This window comes from Acanthisitta chloris, unplaced genomic scaffold (assembly GCF_000695815.1).
Source record: "Acanthisitta chloris isolate BGI_N310 unplaced genomic scaffold, ASM69581v1 scaffold7302, whole genome shotgun sequence".
NCBI classification, from domain to species: Eukaryota; Metazoa; Chordata; class Aves; order Passeriformes; family Acanthisittidae; genus Acanthisitta; species Acanthisitta chloris.
The window spans coordinates 13403-38124 of record NW_008662131.1 but is presented as its reverse complement, the minus strand read 5'-3'; the positions used below and the strand labels follow the sequence as shown (position 1 = coordinate 38124).

The 24722-nt window shown below is 39.2% G+C and overlaps 1 protein-coding gene across 1 annotated transcript in view; it reads left to right on the top strand.

Moving 5' to 3' along the window:
* Positions 1-23323, top strand: part of LOC103798229 (receptor-type tyrosine-protein phosphatase kappa-like) — a gene marked incomplete at both ends in the record, with an annotated part of 133304 nt that extends 109981 nt beyond the window's left edge. Inside the window, one exon of the mRNA XM_009070480.1 lies at positions 23030-23323. Coding sequence (XP_009068728.1) covers positions 23030-23323 — 294 coding nt within the window. The remainder of the gene's footprint in view (positions 1-23029) is intronic.
* Between the last annotated feature and the right edge of the window lie 1399 nt (positions 23324-24722).

Below are 24722 nucleotides of genomic sequence, written 5' to 3'. Positions count from 1 at the left end.
TCTTTCTAATATGAACTGTTGCTTTATTGTAGTTCTGGTATGTTCTTCAGGAAGATTGGAAACATTTAAGGTAAAGCACACAATTTGCTTTTATTTCATAAGACATGAATTTTGTACTGCTCAATATAGACTAAATTAGTGTTCTCATCAGGTAAAAGCTAGCAATTTCAGTGCTGATATGCATCTTCTTAGTGTATTGTCTGAACTTTAACATGGCTGATCTGGATCAGAGCAAAAGCCAAAGTCCTGCAGCTACATGTCCTGCCTCAGTAGATAGTATTTGGGGCAGAGTACCAGTGAAAATCAGACATAGAGGTATTGAATTTTACCTTCCCGGGGGTCTGTGGTTCAGACATCTTTTAAGCAAGGTGCAATGCCCTCTCACCCTGGACATAGTGAGAAACTATGCCTTAGTTACTCACTCATAAGCATGCAGGAACCAGAACAGATTCCTGATTAACTAATTAACTTATTTGATGCAAGGGACATTGTCTATTTACAATTTTCATTGCCTGGTGTATACTTTTTCTTGACATCTCTGATGGATGTTGATGCTGTATGGAACTTTGATTCATGAATCCAAGCAGCTAGCAGTTCCTGTTGTGTTTTCTGCAAGGCTTTATACTACTCATATGAGAGCACATGGGATAGCAAACTCTGTGGAAGTCTTCTCTCCTCTGCTCACTTCTCAGTGGCAAGGAGCATGATGATGACTCTCCACAGGCTCTGGGTGGAAAACAGCAGGACAAAGGCAAAAAGAGAAGGAAGAAGGCTGGGGATGCTGATAATTAGCCAAATCGATGTTTGCATGGATATTTTTCTTTCTTAGCATTCCTTTTCTGTATCTCAAGCTAATACATTTCTAGGCCTCTGAGCACAGGTAGTTTTTCTTAGATCTTTCCTAGTTATTAGATGTGACAATATTTTATATGTCATTAGATGTGACACTATTTTGCATCCAGGAATGAATATGTAGCAGGTCTGACTGGTTTTCTGATGGTCATCTTTGACCATGTTACATAAACATTCAGACAAGAATGTGCTTTCACAGCAAATCTCCAGAAAAGGGCCCTTCCCTGCTTGCCAAGCAGTGGACTGCTACTTGTTCTTGTCAGGTTTTGTGGAGACCTTGCCATGGCTTGGCAGTAAAATAAATACAGCTGTAGGGTCAATCAAAATCAGTGGAAGCCTTTAATGGGAAGTAGTGACCTGGGATGAACTTGGCAGAGTGGCTCACAGTTGCAGAGCAGTTAGCTTAGCGGTCAGGCTTAGTGCTGGCTTTAGGTAATGTTCCTCAGGGGTTTTCTGCCTCTGTAGCAGACCAGGTATTATCAGCCCCCTTACAGACAGCATAAGCTGGGTATCACCTGCTCTGCCTAATCCAGCAAAGCCAAGATAGGATGCAGCTTTGCTCAGCCTGGTTCAAAATTGTGTTGCCGGTGGTACCACAGATGCGGCATCAGTGAATGATTACGTGAGCAAGGTCTCACTGTTTAGGTGGTGTCCTATACCTCTGTCATTTTCTCATGTGCCTCCTTATCGGGAAAATACTTAGGTGAATCCAAACAGCAGATAAAGCATTTGGGAAATTAAAATGTAATCACTTTGAATAGTGAGATCACTGTTGGCCTTTAGACTTGATGGGAGGCAGTGCAAAGGAAGAAAATGAGATGAGGAAAAAGCTCTTGGCAGGTATCACTTCAGAGAGGAAATCAGGGGGTTCTTTGTTTCTTATACCTCTGTTTTATCCAGTGACATGAAGATCATTTGCAGTAATGTGATTTTTCTCATCTTAATTAGAGATGTCTCCAGACTGCCCCACCACATCAGTGCTGTATTTCACTTGGATTATTTCCCTTCCAATATCTGGTCTGTCTCTACATTTATTTAAATCAAATATTGCATTTGAATACTGCAGCCCAGGATAGTCACTCTCAGTTTAAATGCCACTGATGTTAGCAGGAAGGTTAAGAAAATATTTACTTAAGAGTAGACAAAGTTCCCTTACCTGCCATCATTTTCCAGTTTGGAGGAGGGGAAAACCCCTCTAGGTTTGACATCTCTGTGTATTGTGCAGAGTTGTTAAAAAGGGTGCCGATGAGTAGATGCATGGTAATGATGAAAAGAAGTGCATTTGGAATTCAACATAGATGGCAGAAAATGCAGGATGTCAGAGAAGCCATATATTAAAGGGAATTTGAATTGGAAACTGAATCCCAACCTGCCACTGGGGGCATTTTGATCATTTTGATTTATTAAACTTTTATAACAGCATTCAGATGAAGCTGAATTAAAACGCTTAGTCTTGGGTGGTTTATGGTACACAACTCATCACGCTAGCGAAGACTTGCCGTGATCAATGTAGAGTTAATTTAAGTGCTTTTTGAATGCAGGTGCACCTGTGTGCTTTAGCATGTATTTAAAAATCTAACAGTGTTCTAATACTGAATCACTTAACAAAAATACAAAGTGAAGCCACCCTGACATTCATTTTCAGCTGCAGTTGAGTGAATCTTGCTATAAAATTGTAGATGAACTGCAGGAACACAAACTGGATATATATTCCTATACCAGTTTTATATATTGATAAATATACATGCATTCTAAAATAGCTAGCTATGGAAATATAACAATATTTCTTTGGAAATGGGTCATATTCCTAAAGACACAGACACTTGCATTGTAGTACTGTTCTGACCATCTCCCAGCTTCAGCAGCTGTACGTAGTCTTTCTGAGCACTGTCTCTGCAATAAAAAGAAATCAATTACTATTAGAGTGGCACTGCAGGTTAAAGGCATTACAGATTCACACTCGGTTTTGCAGCAAGGAGATGATACTTCACTGCAAATGGGGAATGATGCAGAAGATGGATGAGACAGAGTTCAAGGAGCAGTAATGTGAGGGTCCGACACTATCATTCCAAGCTGTCTCAGAGACATGATGGATAGTTTGGTGGCAAGAAGCAATAATACCAGATGATGAGAGATTCGTCTCCAGATCTTGAGCCCACTGCACGCCCACTTGAGGCTCCCATCTTGAGCCCACTGTTGGTGTTCTAGTGGCATAATGATTCCTGATGTGTTATGAAGAGCTAATTTACTGTACTTAAGCAACTAAACTTGTATGTTGAATTTAGTAACCTAGATTTTTTTCAGCAGCTGCTAGAAAAGCAAGTAACATATCAAACACTGCTGCACATGGTAAATTTAATTACCTCATATTTATGCATAGTACTCATTGACAGGGTCTTGTAAGCTATGCTAATATGGTAGGTAATTTGTTACCTCCAGAAATCACTTTCCATGTGTCTTCTGATCATTATCATGAAACATGATAAATGATCTAGCCCATGAGGTGTAAATGAAAATGAAATGGATAATTGGATTCTATGTCTAAATTGTGACTGGAAAAGTTGCTGCAATTATAATGGAATTTATCTCATAAAAATATGCTTTGCACTGTACCATTGACCTTTAATCATCTTGGTTAGAGAGCTATTTGAGGATAAGTTTAAAGAGATTACAAAAAGTTTACTCAGAATAGGGGGTTTTTTTTGTGTTTCCTAAAGAGTTTTAAATATTTGTCTGTTTAATAATTTCTATTGCAGGATCATCCTCCAGTGTTAACTGCTGGAAGATTTGCAGGATTAAATAGAAAGTCATGAGAAACATATCTGCATTTCTTGAAGAAGAGGAAAGATTAGCTACATGCAGAAAGATTTCTTCTGCTGAGATGCAATGTTGAATTTGGATGTGCTGGTTTGCTAGGCAGCTTGTCGTTGAGACTGATATGGAACTGCAAACAGGCATGTCTTGGAGAATATTTAATGAGTGTTATAAGGAAAGTGAACGTGTGTGTCTCCCTTGTTTCCCAGATACATTCATGTTGCTAATGGTGGAGTCTGTGTCCTACCTCCTTCATGAGGAAGGATGACACTGTGCTTTAGGACTGAAGTTTGAATTTTCATATCTTCCCTATTTTTTTTGTGGGTTTTTTTTTAAAAAATTATTTTTAAACTGCTTTCTTTCCAGGACCTCATCTGTAACATTTCATGCAGTTATTCTGTGTCCATTTTCTTAGCCATTTAGCTTTTAAAACTTACAGCATATCTTGTACTGCCAAGCTTTTTGAGTTTACCATCCCAGCTGATGCCTATATGTGCTAACAAGTGCAATTTTTTGCTTTTCTGAATTCTTTACTAGTAAATGAAAGAGAAATTTTCCACTCGTGAGTTTGGGGACTAAACAGAGACAAACTCAGTGAACAGTGTTGGTAAAAGTTAGAGTAACTTCAAAGGAATCAAGAATTGCTTAGAATTGACTTATATTAGAAACCTTACAGCCTAATAAGAATGATTTGTAGGGATGGTAAGAAAAAGTCTTTCAACAGTCAGCTTGCATGAGTTACCTTCTTCATTCAAGAAAAGGAGTATTTAAGTACAAAATGTGCTTACATGTGTGTTTTTAATCAATGTGATCAGAAAGGCATAGACATTACATAGTGTTAGTTCCATGCTTATAAAGTAGGGTCAACATCTGATGAGGAATTCTTGTAGTATTAAGAATGATAGTCCAACTTTGTGTTCATTGCTTAGTTTGAATAAATAAATGCCAGCAAAAGTAGTTAATTCAATTTAGAACTTTTGTTTGATATTTCCTAAAAAAAATGGATTATAAGTTAACTGAATTTAAACTTTGTTTGAATTTGACAAGATCTTATAATTTCTGTAATCTAGTTGAATCTTTTGTTCAAATTTTTGAGTATTAGCTTTTTGCTCCTTTGTGTCTGTTTTGTGGTATGTCCCATAAGCTGTATGGAACTGCACCTGTTTGTCAATACAAGGAAGAATAGTCCAAAGTGTCGATGCCATACATAGGTTTTTTAAAGCTGTCTTGTAGACTAGATTACGCATTTCCTGAGAAAATCAACAATAGTGTATTATATTGATTAGCGGATCTATTTCACCAACTAATGAGGATTAAATAAAAAAAAAAACGAATATTTTTTTTTTTAACCTGAAGTTGCAGTTTGCAGTGTATGTGAAAAAATCTCAGTTTTATTCTTACATTGACATCCTCATGGTAACATGAGCTGGTTTTTTAACCACTGGAGATGTAAAGACTGCTGCTTTTGAAGGGAGATAGGAGTAAACTAGATGCTTTTCTGTGGCTTAAAAGTTGAGATTGTAGTCTCATGATTTTTAGTTCATGCTTTGAACTTTCCTCTGACTTTGAAATGTGTTGGCAGCAGTTGGAAATGTCTTGGCTAATGATTTATTCTTTGACTTTCCACTTCTCTTGGACTGGATGGCTTGCATGTCCTAGAAACAAGATACACTTGGGTTATCAAGATTGTGATGTATGGATTGCATCACTAGCCTTGGGAATATTTTCCCCTCCTTTTCATTGGACATAGAAACAAGCAGCTGTTTGGCAGTGTATGAGGCACTGCTTCGTGTTGGCAGCCGGGTACTTCCAGGGTAGAGTTACAGAGTGGAGATTTTTCTTGTTTTGTGGTGGGTTTTTTGGGTGGGTTTTTTTTTCTGCTTTGTTTGTTTGGTTTGGTTTGGGTTTTGGAGGTTTTTTTTGGGGGGGGGTTGGTTTTGGTTTTTGTTGTTTTGGGGGTTTTTTATATGTGGGATTCTGGCACAGTTCTTCCTTTGAACGTATGCAGCATAGCACTTGGCCAGCCTCATTGCTCTTCTCTGGACCTGCTCCAACACCTCAACATCCTTCCTGAACTGAGCAGCCCAGAACTGCACACAGTACTCAAGGTGTGGCCTCACCAGCACTGAGTACAGGGTCAGAATCACCTCCCTAGTCCTGTTGACCACACTGTTCCTGATACTGGCCAGGATGCCATGTTTTGCTTGGTCCAGATTTTGAGTTATAAAAAACAAAATAAACCCCAAAGTAGGAGTTTAGTGGTTATGTCAGTGCTTGCAGGCTGGAACAAAGAATTGGTTAAAAATGTGCCATGAAGGGAAGAGAATGTTCTTGCTCTGAAGCTGAATGTTTTTTGTACAGCTGCTGTTGCTTACATTGGAAAATATGGGTGTCTCCTTTTTAAGGAGACTGTCCCCTAAGACATTTGCAACATTAGGACTTCTGATAATTAAGACAAACTATATTTCAGGAAGAAGACAGCCTTCTGGTGAACTGACTAAGCAGATGCCAAGTGGAACCAAATGATACTAAGTTGAGCTCTCAGGCAATTAACAGAAATTAATGGACCAGGTACCTGCAGTCTGTTTCCTGCACGTGTCAGTTCAGTGTCCTTGCCCTTCCTGCACTTCCAGCTCAGATGACTTTCAGGGGTTTAGCACCTGAGGTTTCCTTATAGAAATTAGCTGGGATTTGTCACCTGCTTAGCAGAGCTCACAGGATTCCTGTGGGGGATTAAAAACTAAACAGGATTCTGGAATTTTAATCGATTGAGAGGGAACCATTGAAGCAATGGCAAGAATCCTGTTTGGTCTCACAGCTTAGGAGCACAGAGGAGGCCTTCCAGAGGGACTTTCACTGAGTAAAGAATTGAAATCTATCTGTCACTATCTGATTTGGTTTCAGCCTCATTTCCAAAAAATGCAGCTGCATATTGCCATAATTAACAATGCTTCCTAATCTGTGAAGGATTTTTTTGTGTGCTCTGTTTTTGACTGATTCTGTACCTTGTGAACAGATGCATACACAAATTATATTTTTGTTTATTTATTTGTTGGACCCTTCCTTCCTTAAAAATGCATATGTAGGCATAGGTAATGGCTGTATATGTGCATCAGTGTCTGATGCTGCAGCAGATGCATGAGAAGTTATGGTCCTACTTCTCCCATTCCCATTCCCAGGGACTTGCATTTCACCGGAACCATGCTTGTCCATCTCTTCAGTGAGCCACCTGGGGAGCTAAACTGACAAAACATAGACATTTACAAAGAAGTGTGAATTTTTGTGGCAGGGTAGTTTACTAGTAGTAGAACCACTGGTCTGGAAAAGATGCAAAGACTAGGGAAGAGGTGGTTGTTCACTCCACATGATGATGTGGTCACTTTGGGTTTGCTTAGCTATAATGTTAAACTGCATACTCAGTCTGCTTTGCAGGTGGATAATACTACACTGCAAAAATCTTTGTGCCTACAGGGAAATGTGATGTGGTTCCTGAGATAAACACTGTTGTCTGGGGTTGTTTGGGTTCTTTTGTCATAGCTTCCTTGTATGAACATGCCCTTAGAGGAGCTGATATAACAGAAGGGGGTTGACAGGAGATACCCGTATGTTCCCTCAAGCCCATATTATCTTGTCATAGTAGAGGAGATAACCAGATACTAGAATGATAGGTCTTAATGTAATAGGTCTGAATAGAAAAAAAACCACTGTAAACCTGATCTTTGGATTGTTATGAGAAGGAACAGTTGGACTTGGTACGGAAGAGGAAGAAATAAAAAAAGAGAAAGGTAAGTAAAATACCTCTATTGACTTGGACATTTGGTTAAGTTCAGAATGCGAGTCAAGCAATTTAAGTACATAAATACAGTAACACTTGGAGTGGCTTTTCCACAATATCCTAGTGAAGTAAGCCCGTATGATTTGTATAAGCATAATTAAAGTGTGGAAAAGCAAACATGTCTGTGTGGTTGTTTTATCAGTAGCAGTCAATGAATGATAAGATTGACGGTCGTGCACACATCGCTGCACTGCTCTAAAGTGTATTTGAAATTTTTACCCAAATAAATGCTTAAAAAGAAAACAAGTGGGGGAAGAATGCCCTCTGGTTAAATGATTTGTGGAGTCTAAATTAAAAATATTCTTCCACTGAAGAAAAATGGACTGATTGCAAAATTAGAAGTAATTCAAGTTGCTCAAAAGGACATTTAAAAGGAGGGAGGTAACCAGAGGGCACTGTTAAGGTGTTCATAGTTCAGAGAAGAGAGAAGGCAATATGAAGTCAAAATAGTATACTGAAGAGCAAAGGATTATGAACCTGGGTGAGAAAAGTGCCATGAAGACTCATAGGTGGAATACCAGGTGTTTTGTGGTTCTTTTAGTAATTGATTAATGTGTAAATGGAGCATGAACAGAAACACTTCATTAACTATGTTCAGAAAAATTAAACATATCAAAGGGAAAGCATCTTGGTCACTCCAGTGTTTTCAAAAGGTACTTTGAGCTTCAGCAATGTTACTGGACCACTTCCATTACCCTTTTTTTTTCTCTTTTATGTGCTGTAGAGAAAGAAATGATAAATTATTCAGGCAAAGAAAAGTATAAACACCACAGGGTTAGAATACTTACCAGTGGGGGAACTATTTATACTGACTGTGAAACAAAGGCAGACAGCAGGGCAAAACGTTTTGCCTTGGCAGGAGAGGCTGTGTAGACAAGTGGTAGTTTTATCTTCTTTTAAGCTATTTAACAGTTGTAAGCCCCAGTAATACTCATGGATTGGCCTGGAATGAGAAGAAGAGTCAAAGGAGTACAAACAAGGTATTTTACTTGCTGAGTTTGTTTGCTGGTTACTGTTTATTTTCCACTACACATTGCAGGAATGGTGGGATAGGAGAAAAATTTTAGTAAGATATAATATATGTGGGATGACTTAGTGCAGGTACAACTTAATTATGTTCTTACTACATCTGTATTGTGTTAATCGTCCAGGGATGTAAAACAACAGAGAATTAATCTCTTTTCAGTTGGTTAGCTTATACTGCTTTGGCTCTGCAAAGCAGCTTTTGTTTTAAAACCAAGAGCTCTCCATTCAAACATCAGATAAAAAAAGAAACGTGGTAATTTATAATTAAATGGGAAGGAAATGTTACCAGGCAGCCATGCACCATTCACATGTAAAGAATTGGGGTGTTGGATCATTTGTAGTTCGATGCAGAGAGCACTCACCTATAATGGATTGAATGAATTGAAGCCTATGGTTTTTCTTATTTCCCAACATTCAACCAGTAGCTTGACAACTGCTCAACCTTAGGGGAAGATATAAGAATGGGAGACACACACAATGATACAATCCCTTCATGCATCATCAGGCATCTAGCATAGCAGTCTATAACTGAAGTTTTATCAAGCCAGAGACTATATCAACATAACCTGTGTCTAATATCCTTGATGAACCTTCTATGAAATTGTCAAATTATGAACTTGTGTTTTTGCCCAATTTGCAGCAATGAGTTCCCCCAGTTAACTCAACTTAGAGATGGAAGGGCTTCCCTCTGAAGCTACAGGTGACTTTTAAAAAATGGTTATGTACCATCTTTTTTTACTGCAAGAAATAGCAAGTCATTCCGTATTAATCTGTTTCATGGCTCTTGTCATTTCGTAAATATCTAGCATGCATTCCTTCAATCATCATTCTTTCGTATTGAGTGTTACAGTCTTAGTGTCTCCACACAAGGAAGTTGTCCTAGGTCTTCACTGACTTCTATTTGGCCTTTTCTATGTCTTGTCTTCTAGCCCATTCATCAGGACGTAGGAAGACCAGATCAATATCTTATCTTTTAGATGAGAGAACATTATGAGTTTACACAGTAGCACAAGATATGATGCTGTCTTTTCTATTCTGTTCCTAATAATCACTGATATGTGTCGTGGTTTAACCCCAGCAGCAGCCAAGAACCACACAGCCTCTCACTCACTCCCCCACCAAGGGGATGGGGGAGCGAATCAGAAGGGTAAAAGCTACACAAACTCATGGGTTGAGATAAAGACAGTTTAATAGAGAAAGCAAAAGCTGCACACACAAGCATAGCAAAACAAGGAAATAATTCACTGCTTCCAGAAGACAGGAGGTGTTTAGCCATCTCCAGGAGAACAGGGCCCATCACGCGTAACGGTTCCAAGACAGGAGGTGTTCAGCCATCTCCAGGAGAGCAGGGCCCCATCACGTGTAACGGTTCCTTGGGAAGACAGACGCCATCACTCCAGATGTCCCCCCTTCCTCCTTCTTCCTCCCACCTTATATACTGAGCATGATGTCATATGGTATGGAATATCCCTTTGGTCAGTTTGGGTCACCTGTCCCAGCTGTGTCTCCTCCCAATCTCCCATGCATCCCCAACTTCCTTGCCAGCGTAGCAGTACAGAAAGCAGCAAAGGCCTTGACTCTGTGTAAGCTCTGCTCAGCAATAACAAAAACATCTCTGCATTATCAACTCTGTGTTCTGCACAAAACCCAAACACAGCCTCATACTAGCCTCTGTGAAGAAAGTTAACTCTACTCCAGCTCAAACCAGCACAATATGTTATCTGGCTTTTTGTCTGAATTGAGACGATGTGGTCATGAAAATCCCAACAGAAATATTTTTGATGTCTGGTTGTACTGATTTAGAGTCCACAAGGAATTCCCCCTCAAATGCACTGCTTTGTACTTATCAGCTTTGACTTTATTTGCCATTTTATTTCTCAATTCTTCAGTATCTTAAGAAAAAAAAATTAAAAAGCTGGAAGCATTTATTCACAAAATACCAGCAGATATCCACCACAGCAGATAAAAATATTGCTATTCTAATTGGACCCATGATAAAACCCTATGTTTTCTTCCTGTCATTCTATGCAGACCTATGAATGACTTAGTGAATGTGTTGCAGAAAATGGCTTACTCTCAAAAGGAGGGATGTAGAGACTCTAGAGACTCTTCTGAACACCCATCAGGTTAGGGTGCTGTCCTGGGAAATGGGAAGTCTCTGCTCATATTCTTACTCCACTTCAGTCAGGCAAGAGGAATAGAGGTGGAATGTCCTTATGCTGAGAGACTGAATAAACCACTTCTCTAAAATCCTGAACTATGTTCTGAATGCCCCTTATTATTGTCTAGTGCCTCACAAGCAACTAGGCTGAAAAATCAAAACATGTTTTGGAAATGCTAATATAAATGTGTTTTTCTTGCAGCTATTTGCTGAATTTGGATTAATTTTTTTTATCTTAACCCTCTCATCTACTACTGACTGTTTTGCTACACACACACACCCCTACACCTCCCTTTCTCCCCCACAAAAAAGTGCAAGCCCAACCTCAACCTCTCTAGCCCATTTCATTCCCAAGGAGAAAGATTATTTTTTTTAATGTGAAGTTACTCTGTTTTCAATTTCTATGCCTCTGCATGTAGGAAGGTATAAAATAAGTGTGTGTGAGTTTGGTTTGTGGTACCTCTACATTCTTGACTGTAAGCAAAGTTAACGATAAAATAGGTCTCCTGTACTTGTGTGGCCCTCAATAAAGGGATTATTTGAAGTCTGGAGAAAAGCCATAATTGGTTTTGTGCTCAGGGTCTTCTAGCCCCTGAATTTTCACTGTCTGGATATGGGTGCTAAGCAGAGTGGTCCACCATCATGCTCATTTGTTCTGAGTGAACATTTCTACAAACTTGTGTGTGAGAGCTTCTGCCCCTCAGATGACTGTTACAGACACAGTATGCAACCCATATCTGGTTAACTCTAAATTTCTAATGTGTGAACACTGAGCACTATGGGTTAGTTGTGCTGTAGATCTAGACACTTGTGCTGGCTTTTATTGATTGCCCAGTTAGGCTATGATTGAATGGGTCTGTTTCTTTGTAGACCAGAATGTTGGTGACTTCCTATTCAGATTTTTTCCAGTGTTAGTGGTCACACTAATTGTGTAACTACTACTACAGAACAGGAACGTTTGTGTCAGTAGAAATAAGATGCAAAATTTGGACTCTATTGTTGTACTTGTGGAGTTGCTATTTCACAGTCATATTGATACTTGGAATTTTGTTGCAACCAAATGAAGGTAACAGGATATAATCAACTCATAGAAAATAATAAAATTATAAAACCTCTTAAAATTCTTATCAGCATGCAGAAGAAGTGGGGAGGATTTTTGTTCGGGTTTGTCTTTCTAGAAATTTCTTCCAGGCTTTTCATCGCAGTCAGAATTCATTTGGCAACAAGATGGTGGGCAGCTGCATTGCTACCTTCATTTTATTGGTATTTCTTGCCATCTGCCCAAATGCTGTGGCAAGGATGTTCATTCCTTTTGGCTACTCCTATCCCCCCAGCCTCCTTCTGAGTATGGTTTTCACGGTAAAGCTAAGCAGACGTAGTAGCCAGCATTTGCTTAAGAGGCAGTCTCAGTCCTTGCCCTCCCTTTTCCTGTCTCTCAAGAACCTGAACTTGTGCTTCTGTGTTGATACTGGCTCTTGCCTGAAGCCACTAGGAGTTGCTTCAGGGATCCAGGAAAGCAGGAAACTTCCATGCACACCCCCACAGGATCAGTTTTAAACCTAAACTACCTTGGATGTAGCGTAGATGAGTGGCACTGCGAGCAACACTGATGGTGGGAAGCTGAGGAGTAGGATTGCCCTTTGAGGTGGGTGTTAGATGATGTATAATTCACATCCGTGATGTAAAACTGTGGTGTAAAAATTAACCAAGTGGGTTACCATTTTAGGATCTGTTGGTTCATCGCATAGATCGAGGGAAGTGTCTTAATGCTTCCTAAAATTAACCCTCTTTTCTGTCATTCTGGTGGGCTGCCTTCTGGCATTTTTGGCAAGAAATATTTGGGCATGCTGTAATAAGAAATGTAAAGACATTGCTGGTGGGAACATCTAAATGTGTCTTAGAAAAGTTTATGAATAGAAACAGAGAGATTTGAGCAAGAAAACAGGCCCTTAAAAATAAGTTTGCTCAAAAGTGATGGATTCTGTCATTTTCCCCCATAGATCTAAGCACACACAAAATCTCTAGATAGTTGTTAATATGCAACCCTCAGAGTAAATTGTATCAATTTTTCCTCCGATGACAGTATTCAAGTGGTGACAGAAGGCTTTTAATGTCAGTGAAATGGGATACCTGAGGAAGAACTTTTGAGAAGGAATGCCTGTTTTCCAGGCATTCTTGGATGCCTTGCCAGTCTAAAGGGGAAGGATTCTCCATTCATCTCTGCCCCCTGTGCATTTGTAATACTCTTGCCTCGATCATATGGTGGGTGAGCTGCTTTCCTTCCTTCCGTCCTTCCGTCCTTCCGTCCATCCATCCGTCTCCTACTTCTGTGTATTGATTGTTTACGCCATGGTTTGGGTTAATGGTTGCAGTAAAATAAGTCTTAAAAGTACATAACTTCCTTCATTTGGTGGATCAAATAACCAGAAATAGAAACACACACAGGAAGAATTCTGGCTGCCTAGGTGAAGCTCCAGGGTTCTGCTGGGCACCTAAAGATGAGGGGGAACAGTGCAAGGTAAGTAAGTAAGGTATGAGCAGCAGGTGATCTGGCACATAGCACCATAGGCATGCAGACAGCTTGCAGGCTCTTGACTCCATGGCACTAAGTAGTTTTGGGAGTGCTAATGGTATCTGAGGTGTCTGGTGAGCAGGTGTGTTTCAGTGGATGCAGGGGGCTGGGAAGGTCAGTTCTACATGACTCACCTCTTAGATGTTTGAAGTTTCTATAATTACTATTAAATAAAACTGTAAATGCTTGGAAACCAAAGCCATGCCAGCAGTTCCTCTCAGTAGTACGTAATTTATATTTCAGTACTCTTCTGGTACCACGATGTGTACAGCCCATTGCATTTGAAGAACATGATATGCTTTTGAATTCTGCCTCTCAGTGATACCATCCCAACAGCACATGACACGTTTTTCTCTGTCATTTAAAAGGCATGCAGGAAAGCTGGTGATAAAAGTTTGTGTTAGTGCTGGCTGGTTATAATGTAACTTCCAAAAAAAGGCATACAGGAGAGTTCCAGGACAGTCAGGAGTGCTGTTTGGGTGAATTTTTTTAGCTTTCAAGTTTTATGGATGTGTAGCGCTAGTGAGGTATAAGTCTGTGTTAGTTGTTTTCATCTTCTTTTATTTGCTTGCTTGGTTGGTTGATTGGTTGGTTTTGTTTGTTTGTTTGACTGAATTCTATTAAAATGCTCTAGTTTTGTTGTGGGTTGTTTGAATTTTTTGAGTTTGATTATAAATATGTCACATTTGTCCATCAGAAAGTTTCTGTGCTTGGTTTGTTTAGGTAGTAAACTGAATGTGAGCATGACTGTAGCATCAACAGATACAACAACAGTGCAAAAATCTTCACTAGCTCAGTTTGCTGGACATGTTCAGACTTAGAATTAAACAAAAATAAAAACAACCCAAGTACTTGAGAAAATAAATATATTCCCATTGCACATTACGTAACTGTGTAAAAGAAAATCCTAGAATCTCTAAAGTAATATTTTGTCCTTCTTCAGGCACTCTTTCAACAATCTCTAGTTTTATTCCTTCTCATCATTGACAGCATGTGGACATGCATGCAGAATATCCCACTGCAATGTCGTGTAAAGCGTGAGTAATTCTTTCTTGGGAAGTACCAATTTTGAAGAAGGCATTCAATTTTATTCTTAACCTGCTGGTTCCTGACAATGAAGCAGATAAAATATTTCTTTCCAACAATAATCTCAACATTGAGATCTCAAGGGAATTACTGATACATGTAGATAATGAAGTCATTGTGATCAAGTCTTTGCCTGAGACATTTCTATAACTGACTCATTTATACTGGCTGATTTTTTTTCTTTAAGATTTGAATGTCTTCTCATTACAGGCATCTCTTTTTCTTACACTTATTCATTTTTCCCCTAAGAGTCTGCTGCATAAATGTCTTTAACACAGTGCAATCTTTTTGACAAAATGTGTCATACTTTTCTAATTGATTCCCAGAGTAACATGGCCTACTATCATTCAACAAATAGGCATGTTTTCTGTTCATAAATTGTGTAGAGGTATGGCATGTTCCAATTTTCAGGCAGACCTTTATTTTTTACATGTAAGCTGGGCATGTGCTTAACCTTGTTTATGGTTTCTGCTGACAGTGCTAAAGCTGCACACTGTTCCTTTATTTTAAAGGAAGATAATAAAATGAATGTGGTAGTGTTTCAAATCAAGGTGAATAAAATGCCACAGTGATGCATAGGATATAACATCACTATGCAGAAGTTAGCAGTTTTCACTGTTGAAATAATTCCTGCTTCAGCACTTCAGGTGGTCAGTAATTGCCACGTCACTTAAATTAAATATATTTTAGCTGCATGGGCTTGCAGACTTTGTTGTACCTACCACAAAAACTTGATATATTAGGTGCTCAAAGCTACATCAGTAGTTTGAGGTGAGCTTCTGACATAGTATCCGTGTTTGCAGACCCCAAATTAGAGATGATATTATGATGAAATATGTCAGTACCCTACCTAAGCCAGCATCGTGAGCTCCCTGTTCAGTTTGTCATTTCTGTTTGTTGCTGGTTTCTCTCCAGTAGCTGATTCTCTAGGTAGTTACCTGAATTTCACTGTTACAGATATTTATTTTGAATGTTTATTTTAAATTGATTCTTTCAGGTTTTCCATTCCAAGTAATAAAAGACAATGAAAATGGTCTTGCAAACTCTCTGAAGTGAATTGGATAAATCACTTGACTGGACCTGGTCACTAAGCTTAGAATGAGTTCTTTTGTTCCAGACAACTAACTCTCTTAATTAAAACATAACATTTTGTAAGTATTGTGTCTCAACCTCTAGAGTATGCAGTTGTGATATTTTCTAATGGCTTGGGGAAATACTAATTAATGTCCCAGGCTTGCAAGAACTCCAAAGGGCTTGCAGCTGCTGAGGTTTTTATTGTTTGAATCTATAATCAGCATTTGGTCTTGGAAGTAGTGGAGGTGATTCTAAAACTCCACTGAGGTCTCTGTGAGTTATTTTGAGTCTTACAGCTGTTTTAAGCAAGTGTACCCTCCTGCAGCCTCTGCAAGGGAAATACTAATTAATGTCCCAGGCTTGCAAGAACTCCAAAGGGCTTGCAGCTGCTGAGGTTTTTATTGTTTGAATCTATAATCAGCATTTGGTCTTGGAAGTAGTGGAGGTGATTCTAAAACTCCACTGAGGTCTCTGTGAGTTATTTTGAGTCTTACAGCTGTTTTAAGCAAGTGTACCCTCCTGCAGCCTCTGCAACATGTTTGCAGTCGATTGAATCTATAATCAGCATTTGGTCTTGGAAGTAGTGGAGGTGATTCTAAAACTCCACTGAGGTCTCTGTGAGTTATTTTGAGTCTTACAGCTGTTTTAAGCAAGTGTACCCTCCTGCAGCCTCTGCAACATGTGCTGCTTGCAGTCGAGCTCACCCTGCTGAAATCTGGTTTTGACTGCCAACATGCCTGGCACTGAGGCTCCCACTGAGGTGGGAACAGAACCTAATATGGCTTGGGTAATGGTGGCTGATGCCCAGCTAGTGACCTGTAACTGGTGCTATCTACCCAACTGAAGGGGTAGTAAGTCGGTAGACAAAAGTATAACCTCTGAGGGGAAAAAAAGACCTGGGGTCCAGCTGGGAATAGCACATGCTGTTGTAGCAGGTGCCTCTTGCACCAACCCCTTCCTTTTCCATAGGCAACTCTACAGCAGTTGAAGACTTGCTTATGCATCTGCTCCTTTATTCTGACGTTTTTCAGATGCATCATGTCTTTTGGGCAGGAATAATCTCTGTAGCTGATGTATAGTGTGTCTGGCTGAGAATAAGCTTGCACTTGCTCTCCTCCTTTGCCACAAGAATAAGGTGTGCTGCCCAGGTGAGAAAATCATGTATCAATATATGGTGTGCAAGCAAGAATCCCATGAGCTAGGTCCCTAAGCGTAGTATTTCTCACTCAAGGCTCTGTATGTGTGTGTCTGCACCTTTGAACTGTGTAGTTAATATTGTCCTGATTTTTTTTTTTTTATTGGACTTCCCACATGAAGTCTTGATTGGTTGTTGGAAGGTCTTGGACCAATGTAGGTCTAGAGGTGTACTTTCAATAATGCAGAAAAAATAAAATATGCTGCTTTCTTGGGTCTTGAGAATTTTCGCATTTTCTTTGCAGAAGCCAAGTAGAGTGTTCAACTTCCATAACTGAACTGTCCTCTGTGTGTTGGGCAATCTCTTTGGTACATAGGCTGTAGAGTATTTGAATTTGACTTCCACGTATTATACCATAAAACCATGAAGGACCAAACTACTCACTAGAGCATGTATGGCATGTCAGACTGAGCCATGAGTGTAGTCTGTCAAGCACAGAAAGTGAAAACTTGAGATCTTGTTGGAAATTTAAAAATAAGGTGCAGAGGCTTTCTGTGGCTTTAAAGTTCATAATACTTCTGCTGTTCATCCGTGAGTTCAGGTTGGGATCCTGCTGTCCACTGCATTAAGCTACCTTTTGCAGAGTAGTGGAATTTCTCATCAATCAAGTACTGCTTTCTGTAATACATTTCCCCTTACTTGGCAAAGTCCCCTGTTCTCTTTCATATTAAAGATATGCCACATGTAGAAATAAAAAAACTCAGTGTTTGTGCTGAAACCCTCCATATTTTGTTTCTATCTTTGAACTTTTTGTAGCTCATTTTGTCACCACCTTCATGACCCCATAATTTCTTTCAGTTGGACTTCTTTGGAGCCTTACATATTAGAATCATCTTCTATCTTTTCCCCTAACATATAATTTATAAGAAGACATCCAGCCTTGACAGAAAACACTCAGATAGAGAATGCATAATTTCCTACAGTATTACCAGTTATTGTTTTTCAGTTACTATTCTCATTGTTAAATTTGTGGCTTAATACCATATTTGAATTTAAGCTTTCAGTCACTGCTTCTTGTTAATTCTTTTTTTTCCATTGGATTAACCAGCTTTTAAGACTGAGAATTTTGTTTCCATGCTAGTACTTGACTGCCATAATTCTTTCTGCTAAATCTCATACATTTTCTCCAACTTTTAAACAAACATTTCTACTTCTTCAGGTTTTCAGTATTGTTTGATGTGTGAATCCCTAAAGCAGTATGCAATCTTCCAGTATAGGAAGAGAACTGAAGCAGTGTAGCTGTTGCAAGGGATTGGCAGCCCGCTTCCCTATGCTCTTCTGGCTCCGTGCCACAGATCTTCTTACACAGCTTTGACACAACATCTCTAGGTGCACTCCAGAGCCCAGTGCAGAGGCACCAGCACAATTCTGCACAGGTCCAGCTCCTGGCAAGCAGGTATTTTCCCCTTATCCTATATGCCTTGGTTGTCTCAAGCTGCGTTGCCCAGGGCCCCTGCTCCCAGGAGGCTTCATATGGCAAAGAGGGTGCTCTAACTCTACACATCCAGTGTGGGTCAGGCACTGAACCTCAGCTGAACTCAACTGGAAACCCAGACTACTTGAAAAAAATGTGCACACACACCTAAACAGCTTTGCAAGACATTTCCCTAGAGGAGGAAATTAGTCTAATAAAGGTGGGAGCGGAGTCAGTCTTGAGTCGTTTGTGGAGGCGTTTCTGCTATACTCTCTGGAACATCCAGTATTAGCCGTATTTGTGTGGCTTTGTTTGTTTGTTGCTTTGAATTGTGGCAAATGTTAAAGGAAATTTGTATTCTTTTGGTAGACTTGCTTTCTTGATAGTTTATGGCATAGTCAAGACATACTGATTTTAATTTCTGGAGAGGTGAGGCTGATGTTTGGATTCTTTTAATAAATTAATGCTTTGTTATACTTGTAAAAATGAAGCTTTTTATGATTACCCCGTTGCATTTATTGGGTTAAACTGTTAATACTCATCAAAATACCAACTGTGTAGCTTTGTGTGAGGTATTTGACAGAGAAGCTGTCACCAGAGGGAAGGCAAACTGTGTGCGTGCATGGAGAGAACTTACAGGCTATTAATGCAGAACATTAGTGTGTGGAGGTACTGTACAAGGCATGTGTGGAACAGAGAGTGGCAAGGATGAAGGCATGCACCTATCTGCCACGTTTGGACTGTGTGCTGACCAGCCCTCTCCTCTCCTCTCCACATCCCTAAATGCTTCTGCTGTGAGCAAGGCAACAATCTCCCATGATTGGTACATGGTATGCTCAACAAAACATGACTCTTTTAAATAAAGAAGATTTTATTAGGCATGCATCCAGTATCAGCTTTTCCTCCAAAGTGGAACTATTGGTAGGGTTCCAGTTTAGTTTTGGTTTTATTTTCTGCTTTGAACTGATCATTAACAGTATATTGTTACCACTAAGATAGTAATGAAACTACCTTTCTTTATTTTAAACCTGGAAGGTGTTCAAACTTGGAGGGCAATGTAGTAAGACTGTTGTCACTCAGGCTGGGTAAATAGTACTAAACAACATAGTAGGCATATGTGTTACTTGCGAATATAGGAAATTTTTTTCATATTAGTTAGTGCCAATAATACTAGTGACCTTTTCTGGTAGGTTTTTTCTGTCTATGAATCCACAATTATTTGCATACAATATTAAAAATTGTATGCATTGTATTTGCATACAATATTAAAAATATGACACAACCGCTTAACTGTAGGAAGACTTATAGCTGAGGTTGATGCTGCATGCTTATTCTAGTCATTGGTGCCTAAATATCACAGTGCATTTAATAGATAATGTCATATACATACTGATGTGAGCATAATGTACTGCTAGTAGCTCAGCAGAATGGGAACTCTGTACTGATGAAATGTCAGTTTTAATTTTTTTTATTATCTTAGCTGTGGGCATTTTATGTCAAAACCAGAGCTGACCAAATACTGCAAAATGCTATGCATGAAAATACTTTCATTATTTAATGTCTTGCAGATGTACAAGTAGTCTTTTTATATAGTCTTTCAGAGATGTTAGTGGCCATGAAAACTGGAAGGAGATTTCATCATGTTTAACACCTCTAAGCACTTGCTAAAACATATAGTCAGAAAATGAGTCAGTAATTAAACTAGTTACACTGGAAAAGGAATCCAAAATTTTGTGCTTAGCAAAGGAAGAAATGAAACTCGCCATGCAGGGTCTTTGTTCAAACTATTTAGTGTATCTTAAATACCTATTGAAATCATGATTCTACTCATCAGTTAAACCATCCATGGGCTGAAATATTTTTTCAGAAAATGTTCTTTAGAACTTTATGGCTATTCACAGAGGGCTCATATCTGAGAAAAGAGGAACTGACCTCAATGAAAGTTGCTTGCTAGGAATACCGTGTGCCTTGCCATATCTGCTCATAATAATTGGAGTTGAGTTCTTTTTTTGGCAGAAATAAAGGGTACAGTTTGGTTGCAGTGACCAGGGCAGTGAGAGGGTGGAGGGAGGTCACTGTACTGCCTCACCTGGATTTGAGTCAGGGTAACTGGAAACCAGAAAATGCATCTGAGTAGGGGCCATCTGCATCCAGAGTGCCTTGGCAGGACCAGACAGATGTGGTTGGTACCTGGTGAGCCTCAGCTTCCTGCAACACTACCTCTGATCCAGGCTCTGGACATCTAAGCCAAAACCTGGCTTGGCTGAAGCTGAGTTTTTGTATGGTTTATAAGCCAGAACAAACTTTGGGGTTCCCTTTCACACATTTTATTTTTCATGCCTCATATAAGAGGTTTTTCATTTTGGGCAGACTCTCTTCTCAGGGCACTCTAAAATTCTATTATTTGCTGCTAGGTAGACCCAGATTGCTGGGGTAAAAAGCCATCAAGATATACTTCCTTGAAGGATGTAAATTGTATTTTAAAACCCACTGAAAGAAGAGTACTGTTAATACATGTGATATTTGCTTTGGGAATGGCAACCAAAACTTTAATAATGGCTTTGTTCTGTCTTTTTAGTTATCAATGGCAATTTTTAAACCATAAAAGTTTCAGGTTGCTGTATATATAAAAGGAAATTATGTGATTTCAAATTATAATTGGGGATGTGGTTATAGAATAATGAATGAGAATAATTAATAGAAAGTTAATTGGGTAACATCAGAAAAGTTTATCCTGGTATATTGGGATTGCATGCTTCAGTTGATACTTAGTGTACTTTTGGGATTTCTGGTTGCACCTCACCTCTGGTTCTGATAGTATATTGTATTATGAAGAATATTAATAATGCTGCAGAACAATTACTTGTTCATTTGCTAACTGATTAAAATTCATGCATAATTTATTGGAACTGGGAGAGACTTTATAAATAAGTCTCCTTGGCCTCGAGAGCTTAAAAACAAAATGTGTATGCTAATATGAGAATGTGCTTTACTTCTTAACATAAAAACTTAATAGGCAATGGTATATTAGTCTCATTAATGTGAGGTTTTATTTGTGATAATCCTGCTCTTAATCAAAGTGCATACTTCTAAACATAGCCTTATGTTTTAGAAGTTTATAACTTGGAGTTGGTAGTGCATCATGCTCATCAACGATTATGTTTTCTGCCGTAATATACACTGACCTTAGAATACATTAGTTTGACATTTAATATGTTAGTTCCACGGGAAATAAACTGCCCTCATTAAGCCCAGCTGCATTACTGAGCTTTGATGTAGGTAGGGATTAAATTAGTTCATGTGCACATTTCTTGCCAAAACAGGGTAAAACATGTTAATAATCAAATTGAGATATCTTCTGGAGTTTTATATATCCTGAAGCAGAAATGAGAACACCTTGGAGCATTGATTTTTTTCACTCTGGGAAAAAAATACCAGCTCCCATTACAGACACTATGGCATGGCCACAGATTTCCTGGTCTCCAAACTTAGCTGTTCAATATATTTAGAAAACTCTAAAATAATTTAGAAAAAAAAAAAAAGAAAAAAAAGCCAAACAACAAAAACCTATAACATTTAGCAAACTCTAAAACCTAAAAAAGTCTGCAAGAAATCCTTTTGTATCAAAATGTGGGAAACTTAGTTGCTTATAGAGCTAGTGAATACACTGTTTGGAGCAAGCTCTGGTATCTGAAGGGGAAACTTTACTGCTGGAGATAGAGAGCCAGGCAGAAATAGGGAGTCATTAGCCAAACTTCACCATGCAGGGAGGATGGGATGTCAAAGGAGATCTGGAGGCACTCTGCGAGCCCCTCCATCACTGCTCCCCACCAAGTGCTCTGTCATTGACTCTGGTGGGATCATTCCTGAGAAGCAGAATATATGCAATGCTTCTTGTCTTGACTTCTATTGTGTGGAGTGTGGGTGGAGATTTGATGAGAACAGTCCCCCTCTAGGGAAATCTTATGGTCTGGGGGTAAATGTTATTTTTAATATACTGGCCATGAGATCTCCTCTACCTGCTCAGATTTGCTGCGTTGTTAGTTCTGCTTCACTGCTGTGTGAAACCCCTGTGTGCGCTGAATTTAGCATTGTTGCCTAATTAACTGAAACAAATTAGTTGAAATATGAGCCATCTGGAATGAAAATGAACCTTCCGTGTTTATCAGTGGATTCATTTTATTAGAAAAGTGCATGTTGCTTCTGATTTGTTTCTTAAAATAAATCGTGCTGAGGCAATGCTTCTACGTTAACATTTCTCAGTGTAGGGGGGGACCGCCCCTTCCCATTTGGTCTGTTGTTACCTATTTCACTTTGCAGCTGTATTGAAATATTTAGGCAGGCAGAAGCTGATGAGAACAAGGCAGCATACATCCTCTTGTTTGAGTTTCAAAATCAATAGTAAGTTACTGAAGAATAAAAGATTATATGTCATTGCCATATGTTTTTATTTTGTCATTCTTCTGGCAGTTTTGCTCAGTTCTGAGTATTCTGAATCCCTGTAATATCTTTTACCCTAACTGCATCTGGTGGGTTTCAAATTAACTGCAGAGATACTCATTTTTAAGAACATGTTGTGCAGAGCTAGTGTATCTCCTATTGCAGCTCTCTCTATAAGGAAAGTACAAATACGGCTTCAGTCAATAAAAGAAAATCTTACGTTATTGCCATAGTAAATTATATAAATGAGCTTTTTTTTTTTTCAGAAAAAAAATCTTAAGAAGCAGCAATCTATAAATCAGATAGGATTTTGTGGTTCCTAGCTGAGATTTTTTTGAATGGAAGAAATAGCATTGGGCAAATGCCAGTGGTACACCACTTGCTTCCATTAGCTGAAATTCTCCTCAGCTCTTCTTCATTGATGTCAGTTTGAATTTGCTTTTGAGTTTTAGAATCTTTGGTGACCAAAATCTGACAACTTTCTGTGTAAAGAGCCCTCCTCTGAGTGAGTTTCCCAGCTTTTGTTTTACCACTGGTTTATTTTTTTGTCTCCCCTGCAGAGCCGCCTCGACCGATAGCACCCCCACAGCTGCTGGGTGTTGGGCCCACGTACTTGCTCATTCAGTTGAATGCCAACTCAATCATCGGGGATGGACCCATTATCCTGAAAGAAGTGGAGTACCGAATGACGTCTGGGACTTGGACTGAAACCCATGCTGTCAACGCACCAACATACAAGCTCTGGCACCTAGACCCTGACACCGAATATGAGATTCGGGTCCTGCTCACCAGACCGGGAGAAGGTGGGACTGGACAGCCAGGCCCACCACTCATCACCAGGACCAAATGTGCCGGTGAGTGCTGCTTTGGAAAAACAAGTGAAAAACCAAACCTGTTTGTTTAATGGTTTAATTGATTGGCAGGCTTGTTGACTGTAATTGTAACAGAACTTAAGATTGCTTTCACACACATAGGATCCCCAAGTTTCTGGGCCAATAAGGATTTCCTGTGTCTTCTGCTTTGCCCAGTCATTGTCTAAGTTGCTGTTTGATAATCCTAGGAGGGTAGGTTAGAAAGCAGGATGTTAGGAAACTAAGAAAGCATTTTACTTCTCCTCATGCAAAGAAGGAGACCTCATGATTTCCAGAAAGTAAAGACTACATGTTTATTCAACTTCCTATTTTCACTTACATTGTAAGTAAGCTTGCTCATAAAGGAACTTGCATGGGAAAAAAGATATGCTTAAGAAATAGAATTGTACAAAAAATATAGTGGACTTCTGCAAAATTTGGTTTTTCCCAAGCAGTTATGCACAGCCTGCCAGAATCTCCAAGAACTAAAATACAAATTGTAAATCTCTAGCCATGACTGCTCCCCAGGGAATTGGTCATGGCACCAAGACTGCCAGAGTTCAAGGAATGTTTGGACAACACTCTCAGGTACATGGTGTGAGGATGTCCTGTACAGAGCCAGGAGTTGGACTCAGTGATTCTTGTGGGTCTCTTCCAACTCCAGATTGGAGTGTGATTCTGTGATTCTGATTGTCCAAATCCTAAAATACAATTGTGAATATTAATAGATTGCTTTCTCCATTTTTAACTGCCAACATCATATGCTGCTGAGCCCTGCAGCCTGCTTTTGGTTAAGTTCTTAGAGTACCCCTGCATGGTCAGCACCAAGAATATTAAGCACTGCCAACTTGTGTTATATGCTGTTCCTTCTAAAGCTACTTAAAGTTATTTTAATCTTAGCTTTTACAAGAAGAAAGATAATACCTGTGTCTCATAGTTGCACGTGAGAAAATTCATAGATTTGAATCTCAGACTGGGAGGCAAATAAGCACAAATTAAATTGTGGGGGGTTTTCCCCCCCTAATTTCAGGGACTTCTAGGGCCTTACAGTATTTTAAAGTTTGCACTATATTAGATTTAGCTGCAGTTTCAGGTTACTATGTGTCATGTATATGTCTGCATATATGAATCAGAAATATAAGTGAAATAGTTTTTTCAAAAGTTGGTGACAGACCTCAGTGGAACAGCTCTTTGATGGATGGTCACTCATTTTGTTTACTTAAGAAAGAATGTCAGGGTCTGGATCACAAGGCAGAACTTCCAGCAGACTAGGTCAATAGGTATGAAACCCAGAAAACTAGACAGTCTTTTTTGAAATTGGGCATAGTACTGTCAGAAGCTGAGGCATGCAGCTCGAGTAAGACTAAACTGAAGGCATCTTTGGGGGTTTGTGATCTTATCT